General features: G+C 48.1%; 1 protein-coding gene across 2 annotated transcripts in view; it reads right to left on the bottom strand.

Moving 5' to 3' along the window:
• Positions 1-12120, bottom strand: part of SPECC1L (sperm antigen with calponin homology and coiled-coil domains 1 like) — a 52852-nt gene that overhangs the window by 19981 nt on the left and 20751 nt on the right. For both annotated transcript variants that reach the window (XM_054712663.1, XM_054712662.1), the window contains exons 5-10: positions 10171-10378; positions 5975-6048; positions 4481-4656; positions 2792-2955; positions 2155-2246; positions 1010-1100 (exon numbers count right to left, since the gene is read on the bottom strand). In XM_054712663.1, coding sequence (XP_054568638.1) covers positions 1010-1100; positions 2155-2246; positions 2792-2955; positions 4481-4656; positions 5975-6048; positions 10171-10378 — 805 coding nt within the window. The remainder of the gene's footprint in view (positions 1-1009; positions 1101-2154; positions 2247-2791; positions 2956-4480; positions 4657-5974; positions 6049-10170; positions 10379-12120) is intronic.

Here is a 12120-nt window from a genome sequence, read left to right as displayed (position 1 = left end):
GACCAGCACACCCCCTACCGAGGCGACAAGCCGACCAGGCTGTGGCCAGGCCCACAAGCTCAGGGCAGACGAGATGCGCTCCGCCTGGTCGGGGTGGCTCAGGGACGTGGGAACAGGCAGAGGGAGAACACCACCTTCAGGAAGACTGTTGGTCTCAGGGAGCAATGACTCTCACGGCACGTCCACCCCAAACGTTTCTTTAAAAGGGAAGGGTAAGCTTCACCACAAGAAAAGGTCACTCAACCCTTTCTAAGAATTGACAACTTAACAAACACTCCCTCTCCTAACGTCATGATGTCCAAAGTCATGCACGTGACATTATCTTTCAAGGACAGCACATCTATCTTAATATTTATTCTCTGAGCATGAGGCACATGTGGCTGTAATTACAAACTACTTGGAGGGAAAGGATGAACTTGCTTTTTAAAAAATATTTCTATTGATGTCAGAGAGGAAGGGGGAGGGAGAGAGAGAAACACCAACGATGAGAGAGAATCACGGATCGGCTGCCTCCTGCACGCCCCACACTGGGGATGGAGCCCGCAACCCAGGCCTGTGCCCTGACCGGGAATCGAACCCTGACCTCCTGGTTCCTAGGTTGGTGCTCACCCCTGAGCCACGCTGCCGGTGAACTGACTTCCTTAAGGAGATCGGCCTCACATGGCCCGGAGCAGTCACATCTCCCCGGTCACGGGCACACAGCGCCTCCACGAAAACCCTACAAGCGCACCCTGGGAACCGGAGCCCCCGGCGCGGGCGGCACCCCCCCCACCACCACCGGAAGAGCGTGCTCCCAGGCGCCTCACGCCTTCCTCTGGCCCACGCACACCGTGGGCACACCACCGAACCACGCTCGCGGAGTGTGCTGCCCACCCCTTTGCCCATCCCGGGCCAAGTCTTGCCTCACTGCACGTCACGTCAGGAACAAAGGCAGTAACACTTCAGTTGGCCAGAAGGGGCAGAGTGACAACGCTAATAACAAGTGAAACACTGCACGCGGGGGCTGTACCTTGCACGGGGATCTCCCCGTAGTTTGGTCTCTTATCGGACAGCGCTGCCAGGGGTTTGGATGCAGAAATTGGTCCACTGATGGAATGCCTCTGAAATCACAAGATAAACGTGGGCAACGTTAGGCTGACGCACAAAGAAAACGGCAGAGTACACAGTTACGAATCTGCATAATCCCTTCCCGAGTATGATGAGGCGGCAACCAAGTCCCTTAGTGAGACACGTGCAGAACCCCAGCGGCCGCCGGGTCAGTGGCGGGGGCAGGGCGGGCGGGAAGGGGGACTGTGAAAGGGCCGCAGAGGGTCCGGGGCGATGGAACCTCTGGCTGCACATCCCCATGTCAGTGTCTGGTGTGACGTTACACTCTGGGTTTACAAGACGGTGCCTTTGAGGGAAACTGGGCATTGGATGTTTCTGTTTAAAATGGTTATTGGTCACATTATGTGTCAGAGAGAGAGAGAGAGAGACCACATGGAGAGAGGAGCCCGCCAGGCCCCCCCCGCCCCCCCCTCCCCCCCCGCTGGTGCCGCTGCTGGAGGGAGCCCAGGCAAAGCCAGGAAAGCACCGCTCGGCCGGCCCGGAGCGATGTGGGCACGGGCACACCGCTGCGTCCAGCCGCTGCGCGGTGAAATGGTGTGTGTGCAGCAGCGGCTGAGGCATGCCAGCTCCACGTCCAACCAGAGAAGTAACTCAGTCAGTGGTCACAGCATGGTCTCTGAAGCCACACTGCCCAGGTTCAAATCCCAGCTCGGCCACTTCTTCCACGTCTGACCCTCAGCAAGATGCCTTCCGGGCCTCAGTTTCCACAGGTGAGAACTAGGGTAGGAACGGTCGCTAGCACCCAGCAGAGGTGCTGTGAGGACTGAGTGAGTCACTCCGCAGCACTGGAGCGGGGCTGCACGTACAGGGAGTGTCCGGGGTTGTTCACTCTCCCTGCTAGAGATTTTCAGATTAATACAGCGACATTGCCACAATTTATCTCAATTACATCTACTCACCAGCACTTTGGGGGGGAATCCCACTATACCCCTCACGCGGAAGTCAGCTGCTCCCCCTCTCCCACTTGACATGAGTGCAAATGATTGTGAGGAGGAAGGACCACCGGTCCGATGCTGAGACCCTGGCCTCTGAGCCGCAGGCACTCACCTGCATGGGGGAGACGGCGGCCGCAGGCGGGGTCTTCATCGGACTTGGACTCAGAGGGGTTCGAGGAATTGCGGCGGCATTGGGGCTTGGTACTGGAAACACAAACAAGGGCCTGAGAATGCATCGGGGTGCAGGGGGAGCTTTGGCGACTGGTCCCGACGGGTCACTAAGCGAACCGGTGCTCCCCGCTCCCCGGGAGGCCGTCCAGGCTGAGGCCACCTCCGCGGAACACGAAGCGGAGGGACAAGATTTGGTGTCGGACATGAGATGTTAGGAACCACCTCCATGCCCGTGCCAAGTGGGCATTGGAGGGCACAGGTCTGAAACAGCGAAGAGGAAGGGCCAGGGCTGAAGCCAGACACCCGGAAGCTCTGAGGCACAGACCAGGCGCTCGAAGCCACGGGCCTGTGTGCAGACACAGCTCTGCCTGGGGCCAGGCACGAGTCTGAGACCAAGGTCTCTGGAGCTGACACTTCCCCAAATCCCGTTAAAAACACCCTTCAGCGAGACTCACAGTGATTCTCTATGAAATCTGATGAGACGCAGAGAGGAAGGCAGCAGAGAACATCGAGCTAGCCCGGAGAACACGTGGTGAGTGAACAGGACTGCCTGCCCGGCACAACGGGCAAGACCTCACCTTGAGACGCGCTGTCGAAGGACTTGATGAGGGTCTTTACGGTAGGGGTCGGCTCAGAGGAAGTCGAGGATCTCCTGCTCAGCCCCATCCCTTGCCTCAAGGCTGCCAAGTCTCTCTCAACAGCATTCATGTAGTTATACACCCGGCCTCGCTCCTCCTCTTGCCTGGAAACAAGATTGAAGTCAGGGCATTTTTTTACATATATACCAGATAATACCAACTCCCCCTCCCAACTGAAAAGCATTAAACAGTATCAGTTTAAAATAAAAAAAATGCTACCAGTTGAGCAGAGTAAGTTACGTGGTTTAATATTCTCATTTGCTTGGTAAATTCCAGGAAATGATATTACAATCTTTCTATCAGGCTATCCTAAGTACGTTAAGTAACCATCAGTTTCCATTTTCATCTGAGTGAGTGTAAGGTGAGGACAGTAGTAATCAATTAGCAATAAAACGGGAGGCGGGCTGGCCGAACTCTGACTCAGAACTGGGGACCTCACGGTTCTGGGCTGCTGAGAAGGCCTGGGCCCTCAGGAGAGTCTGGGAACTCCCAACACATACAGGTCATCTAGACTGGCTCTATCCAACACGCTACGCGCAGACACGGAAATACAAAGAAATGAAATCAAAGCACATACTTTTAAAATAACGTTTAAAAAACTGCTGCAGTCTCCAAACAGAATTTCTACAGAGGAAAAAACAAAGACTGAGCCCATATTAGTAACACGAGTCTCCTGGATGCTCAGCGCGACGATCGTGAGTCATCTAAAAAATCAATTGCACTTCGTTTCTGGCCAGCTCTAATTCTCTGAGCTAACACAGAAGTTTTCATCGGGGATGAAATTTCAGCTGCAGAGTTTGTACATGTCACGCAACTATCAAGCAAGTTTATAGGTGAGCAAAAATTAAGCCAGTCCTTAGGAAAATTTCTCATGTGGCTCTTCTTTTGACTATGTTTTCAAAAACTAAAAAAATATTAATAAGAACAGTAGTGTTTTAATATTTTTGCATATCTCTTCAATGTCTGGCTCAATAAAATACTGCTAGGTTCTCATTTCTTATAGTCAATCTATTGCGATGTGAAAAAAAGTAAGCTTTGCACAGATATGTAATTGGAAAAGGAAAGAAAATTTTAATGATATTAAAATCATTGTGTGTTTTTTTTTTAGATAACTGTGGCTATTCTTTCTTGATGGTACACCAAAATGCAACAAGTGGTAATTACTTAAAAGTTAGCTGCTGCCTGCTGGCATGGTTCAGTGGTTGAGCGACCCATGAACCAAGAGGTCACTGGTTCGATTCCCGGTCAGGGCACATGCCCGGGTTGCAGGTTCAATCCCCAGTGTGGGGCTTGCAGGAGGCAGCTGATCCATGAGTCTCTCTCATCACTGATGTTTCTATCTCTTTCTCCCTCTCCTTTCCTCTCTGACATCAATAAAATATAATTTAACAAAATAAAACACTCTGACCTCCTCCAGGGCTGTGATTATGGACACCGACAATTCTGGAAGACCCATGTGGACTGCACTCTGTCACAGGTGTCACAAATGAGGCCAGGAAAGTCGGATAACTTCTACTAGCTCCAGGCTCAGTCACCCCAGCGTCAAACCCCGAGTTCTCTCCACAACACCACCTGACAAAGTTGGGCTGTACTGGAACATGTGGACACAACTGGATTCGCAAAACATACTTGCGGGACTTTACTTCTTCCAGTTCCTTTGTGAGCTTCTCGTTTTTTTCCTGAGCCTCATGTAACCGGCGCTTCAGGTCACCAATCTCCTCTTGGGCTTCAGACTTGATGTCGTTGGCAATGACCACGGCAGTCTGAAGATCGGCTTGAAACTGCCGCCATTCCGCAGACTCTTCCTGTATTAAAAAACCGAATTTTTATTTCCCAGAGAGAGCAATAAACGCTTATTTAAAAACAATAAAATGTGTTTATGATGAGGTTGCTGTAATGCACTGTCCTAAATGATGATAAGTTTCTTTTAAATCCCAGAGAACTGCTATTACCTATAGCTAACAGGTAATGCGATTATTATGACTGAACTTCTTCTTAATGAGGGAAACATTTTCTAGCTATCGGTCTACTGAGGCATCAAACATTCAAAAAGTGCTCCATAAATATTAATGATGGTAATGTCAAGCCTTCCTTCCTCATTCAAGTTTCAAAGTAAATCTTATGAAAATAAACATGTCATCCAAAATGCACAGCGCTTTACCTCTGAACAGCTCAAGAAGGCAGGTAAATGATGTGTGACCCATAGTGAGAAGTCATAGAGTGAGACTCTATAAATATCCTGACATCAAAAACTAACGGCAAAAACAATCCAAAGTAAAGGAAAAGGAAGAGGAAGCCAGAAGGAAAACACTGAACTGAATCTAGGCAGACACGCTCTGAGGGACAAAGAGGGAAGCTGAGGAGCCGGACAGCCCACCGCTTCCCACGGCCACGGAGGGTGCGGGTGTGGCTGGGGCGCCTCCCCAGGGCATCACCTCCACCGCCGCTGCAGCTGCCCACACCCCAGCCCAGCGCCTGCCACCCCAAAGCAACGCCCTGCCCGTGAAGGCAGCGGAGGGACCGCGGCGCCGCCCAGGCTGTGACGTTACTGCCCCGCCCCCTGCGCACAGGCGCCGCTGCGGCACGTGACCGGCTCCACGGAGACCGAACAGCTTGGTGTACGATGCGTCCCAATCAGCAGCGAATCCCCCTTCTTTCCAAAGATAACACGTGCTTCTCAAACCCATCTTTTCATATAAATATTTTTACTGATTTCAGAGAGGAAGGGAGAGGGAGAGAGATAGAAACATCAGTGATGATGAGAGAATCATCGACTGGCTGCCTCCTGCACGCCCTCCACTGGGGATGGAGCCCCCAAACCGGGCATGTGCCCTGACCGGGAATCGAACCGTGACCTCCTGGTTCAGAGGTCAATGCTCAACCACTGAGCCACGTCGGCCGGGCTTAAATCCATCTTTCTAAAATTACCACTAATGAGTTACTAGCACATTCTTCTCCCCAGAATCTAGTACCAGTCCCAATTTTAAATAATGGCATTTGCTTTCTGCTCCAAGCCTAGTGGGGTCAATATTATAACTGTATTAGAAGCTTATCATGAACGTTAACATGGTCTGTAACTACCCGATGTTTTCTAACACGATAATACATGAAGACTCATCCTACCCGCAGCCTCCTGTGCAGCGTCTTGATTTCTCTTTCCATGTCATGTTTCTGGTCCTGGAGCTTTTTAACCGTATCTGAAACGATCACAGAAGTTTAAATGTTTATTCTCCGAGGTGTACTCAAAAGGAATAATGGGAAGGGAGGAGGTGATTAAATATGGCATTCAGAAACAGCCATGCTGCCCACAGCCTTTTTATTTTAATACACAGCTCTAAAGAAAACAGCAATGTCCACTCCAAGGATGAACCAGTATTACTTTCTAGAGAAAATGTCAAGTTTAAATGACAATTTCTGGAGTACTTCCTTTCTCAATGCCTTAATTCTGAAACAAAAAGTTCAGTAAAATCAATTGTTAGAAACACGCATATTATTGGCTCACACACAATCAAAACAACATTGACTGCTATTACAAAGTGAACTTTTAATCACAAGGGTTATTAATATAAAGTATTTATGCAAGCATAACTTTATACACTGGAATAAATGGCAGAAAAGTCGTAAATTAATACAATTTTTACAAACTTAATTATATAATACCATGGGGAGCTGCTACTTCCATTAATTCTAGGAGTCTTTTTACAAAATAAAGAAACATATTTATAAAGTAAATCAATACTTGTTATTTCTTGCATAATATGAATGTTCTTCCAACATCTCCACTCGCTGTACACAGTCAATGAGCGCTGAAAGGCCAGGGCCACACCAGATGGGTGGGGATGCAAGACGAAGGCCGGCCAAGGCAGCGGCCTCGGACCAGAAACGTGTGGGGAAGCCCCATTCCACTGAGAGCTCTGCCCCAAACCCAGGCTTACGGGGACAGGCTGAGAGGGCGCCAGGCTGGCGACTGCCGCTTAATCACTCCCATCCATTGCTTCTGTCCTTTCCCTTCTCTCTTTGTCCTCACTCTTTCTCCGCATTAATGGCCACAAAATGCCCATAATCACTGGTCTGAAAAGATTATCGTTCTACACCCAACACCACATACCTGTCACTGTCAGGTCCGATTCCTTTTCAATGAAAGAGAAGCTGGCGGCCAGCGGCCACGGTTAGGAAGAATAAAGCGCACTAAGTGTCTCTAGGGAATCTGATTTAAATTTACAAGTCACAATGTACTTTCACTTTGTAACAAAGAGTTAAAAATGACCGCAGGCCCGGCCAGTGTGGCTCAATGGGTTGAGCACCATCGCATGCACCAAGAGGTCACGGGGGCGTGCAGGAGGCAGCCGAGATGTCTCTCTCTCATCTCATCAAAGCTCCTCTCCCCCTCCTTCCCTCCCTCTAAAAATCAACGAGGACCTGTCACCACCCACACAGCGACAACAGCTTTCCTCCTCAGAACCAAAGGGGTCTGTGCCTCAGTGTTGTCTGGAAGCTAGTTCAGCCCCATTCCTGGTCACACCAGGACAGCCTGTCTTCGACCCGGGAGCCTCTAACTGCAGTTCCCGTCACAGCCTTCCTGGTGTGAGGACACTGCCACCTACTGTCCCCTCCAAAGCAACGTGCAACTCTGTTAGCAAAGGACAGAGAACTACTATGATCTCGTTTTAAATGACCGATAACTCAATTTCACAACCCTATTTTTTTTAGAAATCAGGTAAATTGCTGCTCTCACTGGTATTAGACCAATTCTGCTCTGAACAATTGTGGGCACTGTCCTGCCCACTTAACAGTGGGGTTCACCATCCTTTCATCACCAAGACAAGCCAAGGACAATAACCAGGCCTCCACGCTGGCGCCAGTGCCACGCCCGTCATTCCTGCAGTGCTGCTGGACAGCTACCACTGGCCATTGGCACGGGACCAACCACTGACGGGGAGGGGGCGGAGGGATAAAATGACGCAAGTTCACAAGCAAACTTCCGTGCCCTCCAAATCCAGTTAGCCCTCAGGTACTAACACGAGTGCTCAGTCACTCTCATATCTGGTCAAGCTGCGCCAATGGGTGTCAGGTGCCATTTCAGAAGAAGGGGAAGAACAAGGGTAGCCAGTTAGAACTCACGCCTCGGGGCAGGGGAGAGGCAGGCAGCGCATCCAGCCAGGGGTCACAGCTTTATCCCCAAACCCGAATTCCTGATGTGCAAAGAGGACACGGATGAGCTTCAAATCAACTATTTACTACTGTTATTTTCCATTTTTATTTTACTCATTTTTGTTTTTCTGGGGAAAAAAGTGGATATAACTTTCCCCCCTTGATTCTAAAAGTAATACGTGCTCACAATAAAATCTTAAAAGCAGAAAAGGATAACAAAAATAGATGACCCTTAATTAGATTTGGTTATATCCTTTCAGACTTCCTATGAGTTTATACTTTTTTAAAAGAAAAATGGGACTCTACTATTATACTGCTGTAAAAGCCTTTCTACTTGGCAGGTTAGGGACACCTTTAGCAAATAGACAGACCGGTAGCACCATTGTGACGGCTGGGCTAGGATTCCATGGACTGGATACGCCATGATTTGTTTTAGCAACTTCCTGTTAACCAAGTCAGAATGCTGCTCGTTTTTGCTGTACACACCACGAGGGCCTTTACACGACTGCTGACGTGAGGACACGTCGCTGGAAGTGGGGGAGGGACGAAGGAGCACTGAGACTGTTCAAGAGCAGCGGCATGTTAAGTGTCACAGGTCTACAGCTGACGGTCCGCTGGTTCGGTGAAACGCACATACACACAAAACACTGCAAAGTATTAAACTAAAACGGTCACGTCTCAGCAGCTGGTGCTGACTATCCCATTCTTGCAGTATTTCTGCATACTGGAGCTTTTCATTTCAGAAAAATGGGAAGAGAAACTATATAGCTAAATAATTTATTCAGAATTTTCAGCCACTCTTTAATTAAAACCCATACGATGTTAATGTAATTTTATTGTGGCGATGGTTTATAAAGTTTCGGCACCGGAATCCCGATCGGTTAACATTTTTCTAGTGATTACCACAAGGTGTCCCTCTTTCCACATTCAAATCAAAAGTCTTATGTGGGAAATGCGGGAATCAAACCAGCAACCTTTTGGCGCTCGTGGTGATGTCCAACCACTGAGCCACACCAGCCAGGGCTCTATCCCTAATTTCTTCCTAAACGCTTTACGGATATGCATCAAGGTCCCTTACTCCTAAATATTTAGTGTGTAGTTCCCAAGAATAGGGACATTCGTTTATAAGACACAGTAATCAAGTTCATAAATTTATGCTGATGTGTTTATTTAATCTGCCATCCACATTCCAATGTTGTCATAATGTCCAGTATATCATTTCCCCTTACAGTGCTGGACCCAGGCGAGGCACAGGCATTGCATTCAATTGTCCCGTCTCCGGAGCCTCCTTAACTCGAGCTTTTCCATCGCTGTCTTCTCTGATACTGGCGCATTTTAGGAATACAGCACCACCCGCTCCAGTTTTAGTAAAACCTGACTCATATTTTTTGTCTAATGTTTCTCTATGATTAATTGAAGTTATGCCTCAGCCAGAATACAGCCTCGCTGAGTGTCCCGTAGCTACGCCTGGGTCACGGACATGATCACCCTGTTAAAATGTGGCCCAATTTGTCCACTGCATAATTCCTGCTGCTTCTTTCCCTCACTTGCAACATAATCAACAGACTGTGGGCAGATTTTAAGATCATGAAATTTCTGTCTCATCAAACTTTCCCACAGAAATCTTTGTACTATTTTTGCAATTTTTTTATAAATCTGAAATAACTGCAAAAATAGTCCTTAAAAACTTTTATTTTTAGAAAGCAACTTGAAATCTGAGTCTCAATTCCATCAGATTATAAAATCTCCATGGTAGGGAGGAAAATCAGACAAATAAACCTGCGATTTAGGCACAAGATTAGGAAGGATCAATGCTTTTTCGTCACGGTATACTTGCGATCACTAGAAATAGGTAATAAATGGCTTTTCCGAAGACCTAGAAAATAATAACCCCATTAGCTTTTTGCTTCAATAATTTCCCATAATTAAGCACGGTTTTAATGTAACGCTTCTGCTTAACAGCTCTTCAAAACAAAACACTCAGCCTGAAAACTAGCAGCTAACGTGTGGCTGGGCTTCACCACCCGCGGATTTCTGCTGGCCGCTGTGCGACTGCCACTGCCTTTGAGTGCTGCCTGCAGTTACTAATTTTCTCTTGTTCCTGACTGCAAACTCCCCACATGCTAAGGTGGGCAGGACGAGAAGGAAGGAACGCCCACGTCACTTACTCTCTAAGTCAGAAAGGATGAGGTTGTCATGAAGTTTCACGGCTCGATGCTGCTCCACTTCGTCTTCAAGTTCAAAGATGGTTTCTTTCATGTCGCTCCTCTCTGTCTCTTTTTCTTCGAGCTCTGCTCTTAATTTTTCTAATGTCATGTTCAAATCTTCTATTTGCTTTTTAGCTTCTTCTTGGAAGGCTCTGTATTCGTCTTCTACCTGCACGAAAGCGGTGGTGCAGATGGGAAAAGTTAAGAGTTGTTTTCTGATACTTTCTGGAACTGAGGCATGCACAGCTGCAAAGGGAAGCTAAGTGCGAGCTGCTCTCGTGAACTACAATGACCTGCGTGATAAATACCTGGTTAAAGTACGAAGACGCCTTCTACAACACAACTTCATGTAACATACTTAGTGCATTTGTCACTGCATCACTGACTGAAATTATGTTGGCAAATCATTGAATTTAACTAGATTATTTAGGAGGAAGTTCTGGAAATTTTCCCTCCTCCAAAGTTTGGGCTGAAGGCATGCGTTCGATTAATGGTTAACATGCTCTCCCACAGGAACTGTCCCATTCGCGGCAGTTTCAGTATCAAATTAATAATGGAAACAAAAATCCCCAAATACTGTCATTGCAAAGCATTAGTTCATATATATATATATATATATATATATATATATATATATATGTATATGCTCCAACAAATAATACATCTAAATTGTATCACTAAAAAATTAGAGTCTAAATTATGCAAATTTGGCCAAAGACATACTAATGTTTCTTACTTAAAAGTCATTGCACTACAATAGGTAACAAAATGTGAGCTAGATTAATTAGATAAACTCATGCAAATAGACTCTATACCAGCCATCAGGCGGGCACAGAGCCCGGGGCGAGTGCCAGCAACCTGGGGTGCATGCTGAGTCCTCACAGCTCCGCCGCATGTAAACAAGGGAGCTGCACTAGTGACCTCGAAGGCCCCACAGCACAGACCGCAGGCCTCGGAGAACAGGAGCCTCCGCACGGCCTCCAAAGCACGTGCTGCCTCACACAGGCTCTAGTGAGACCCGACACCACCCAGCACGAGCAGTGGCACACACCACCTGGACACTGGCTCTCCACCCTTCTCACGCCAACACACCTCCCAGATGACGATGTCCAGTTGCCTGACATGCTCGCGGGGTGTACCCAGAACCAGGGACACATTCTGTTGTAGCTGAACTCCAGCCCCAGGCAGGAAAACGGTAACAAAATGCAAGCGAGTGAAAGTGACATTATTATAAGAATACTTTCCGCCCTAGCTGGTTTGGCTCAGTGGATAGAGCATCGACCTGCAAACTGAAAGGTCCCAGGTTCGATTCTGGTCAAGGGCACAGGCCCAGGTTGTGGGCTCCATCCCCAGTGGGGGACGTGCAGGAGGCAGCCGATCCATGATTCTCTCTCATCATGGCTGTTTCTCTCTCTCTCTCCCTCTTCCTTCCTTTCTGAAATCAATAAAAATATATATATATTTTTAAAAAAGAATACTTTTCATTCTACCCCAATAAAAGAAAACCATCCTCAAACTTTAAGCGTATCAGCTTAAAATAAAGCTAATGAGCCCTGGCTAGTGTGCTAGGTGGTTAGAGCGTCGACCCAGGCACCAAAGGTCATGGGCTCGATTGCCGGTCAAGGGCATGTACCTGGGTTGCAGGTTCAATCCCCGGCCCCAGTTGGGGCAGGTGTGCAGGAGGCAACCACTCAATGTATCTCTCTCACATGATGTTTTCACCCCCTCTCGGCACCACCTCTCTCGCGCCCTTCTACTCTCTCTAAAAAGTCAATGGGAAAGAGTCCCCGCGGGTGAGGATTAACAGGCAAAAGGAGCTAATGACCCCATGCAGGCGATGCTGGCTCAGTGGGCGTGCGCATGCGCAGCTGCAGGAGGCTGCTCCAGAACACTGATCTACTAAGGCAGTAC

The sequence above is a fragment of the Eptesicus fuscus genome, chromosome 23 (assembly GCF_027574615.1).
Source record: "Eptesicus fuscus isolate TK198812 chromosome 23, DD_ASM_mEF_20220401, whole genome shotgun sequence".
Classification (NCBI taxonomy): Eukaryota; Metazoa; Chordata; class Mammalia; order Chiroptera; family Vespertilionidae; genus Eptesicus; species Eptesicus fuscus.
This window is presented reverse-complemented; position numbering and strand designations above follow the sequence as displayed.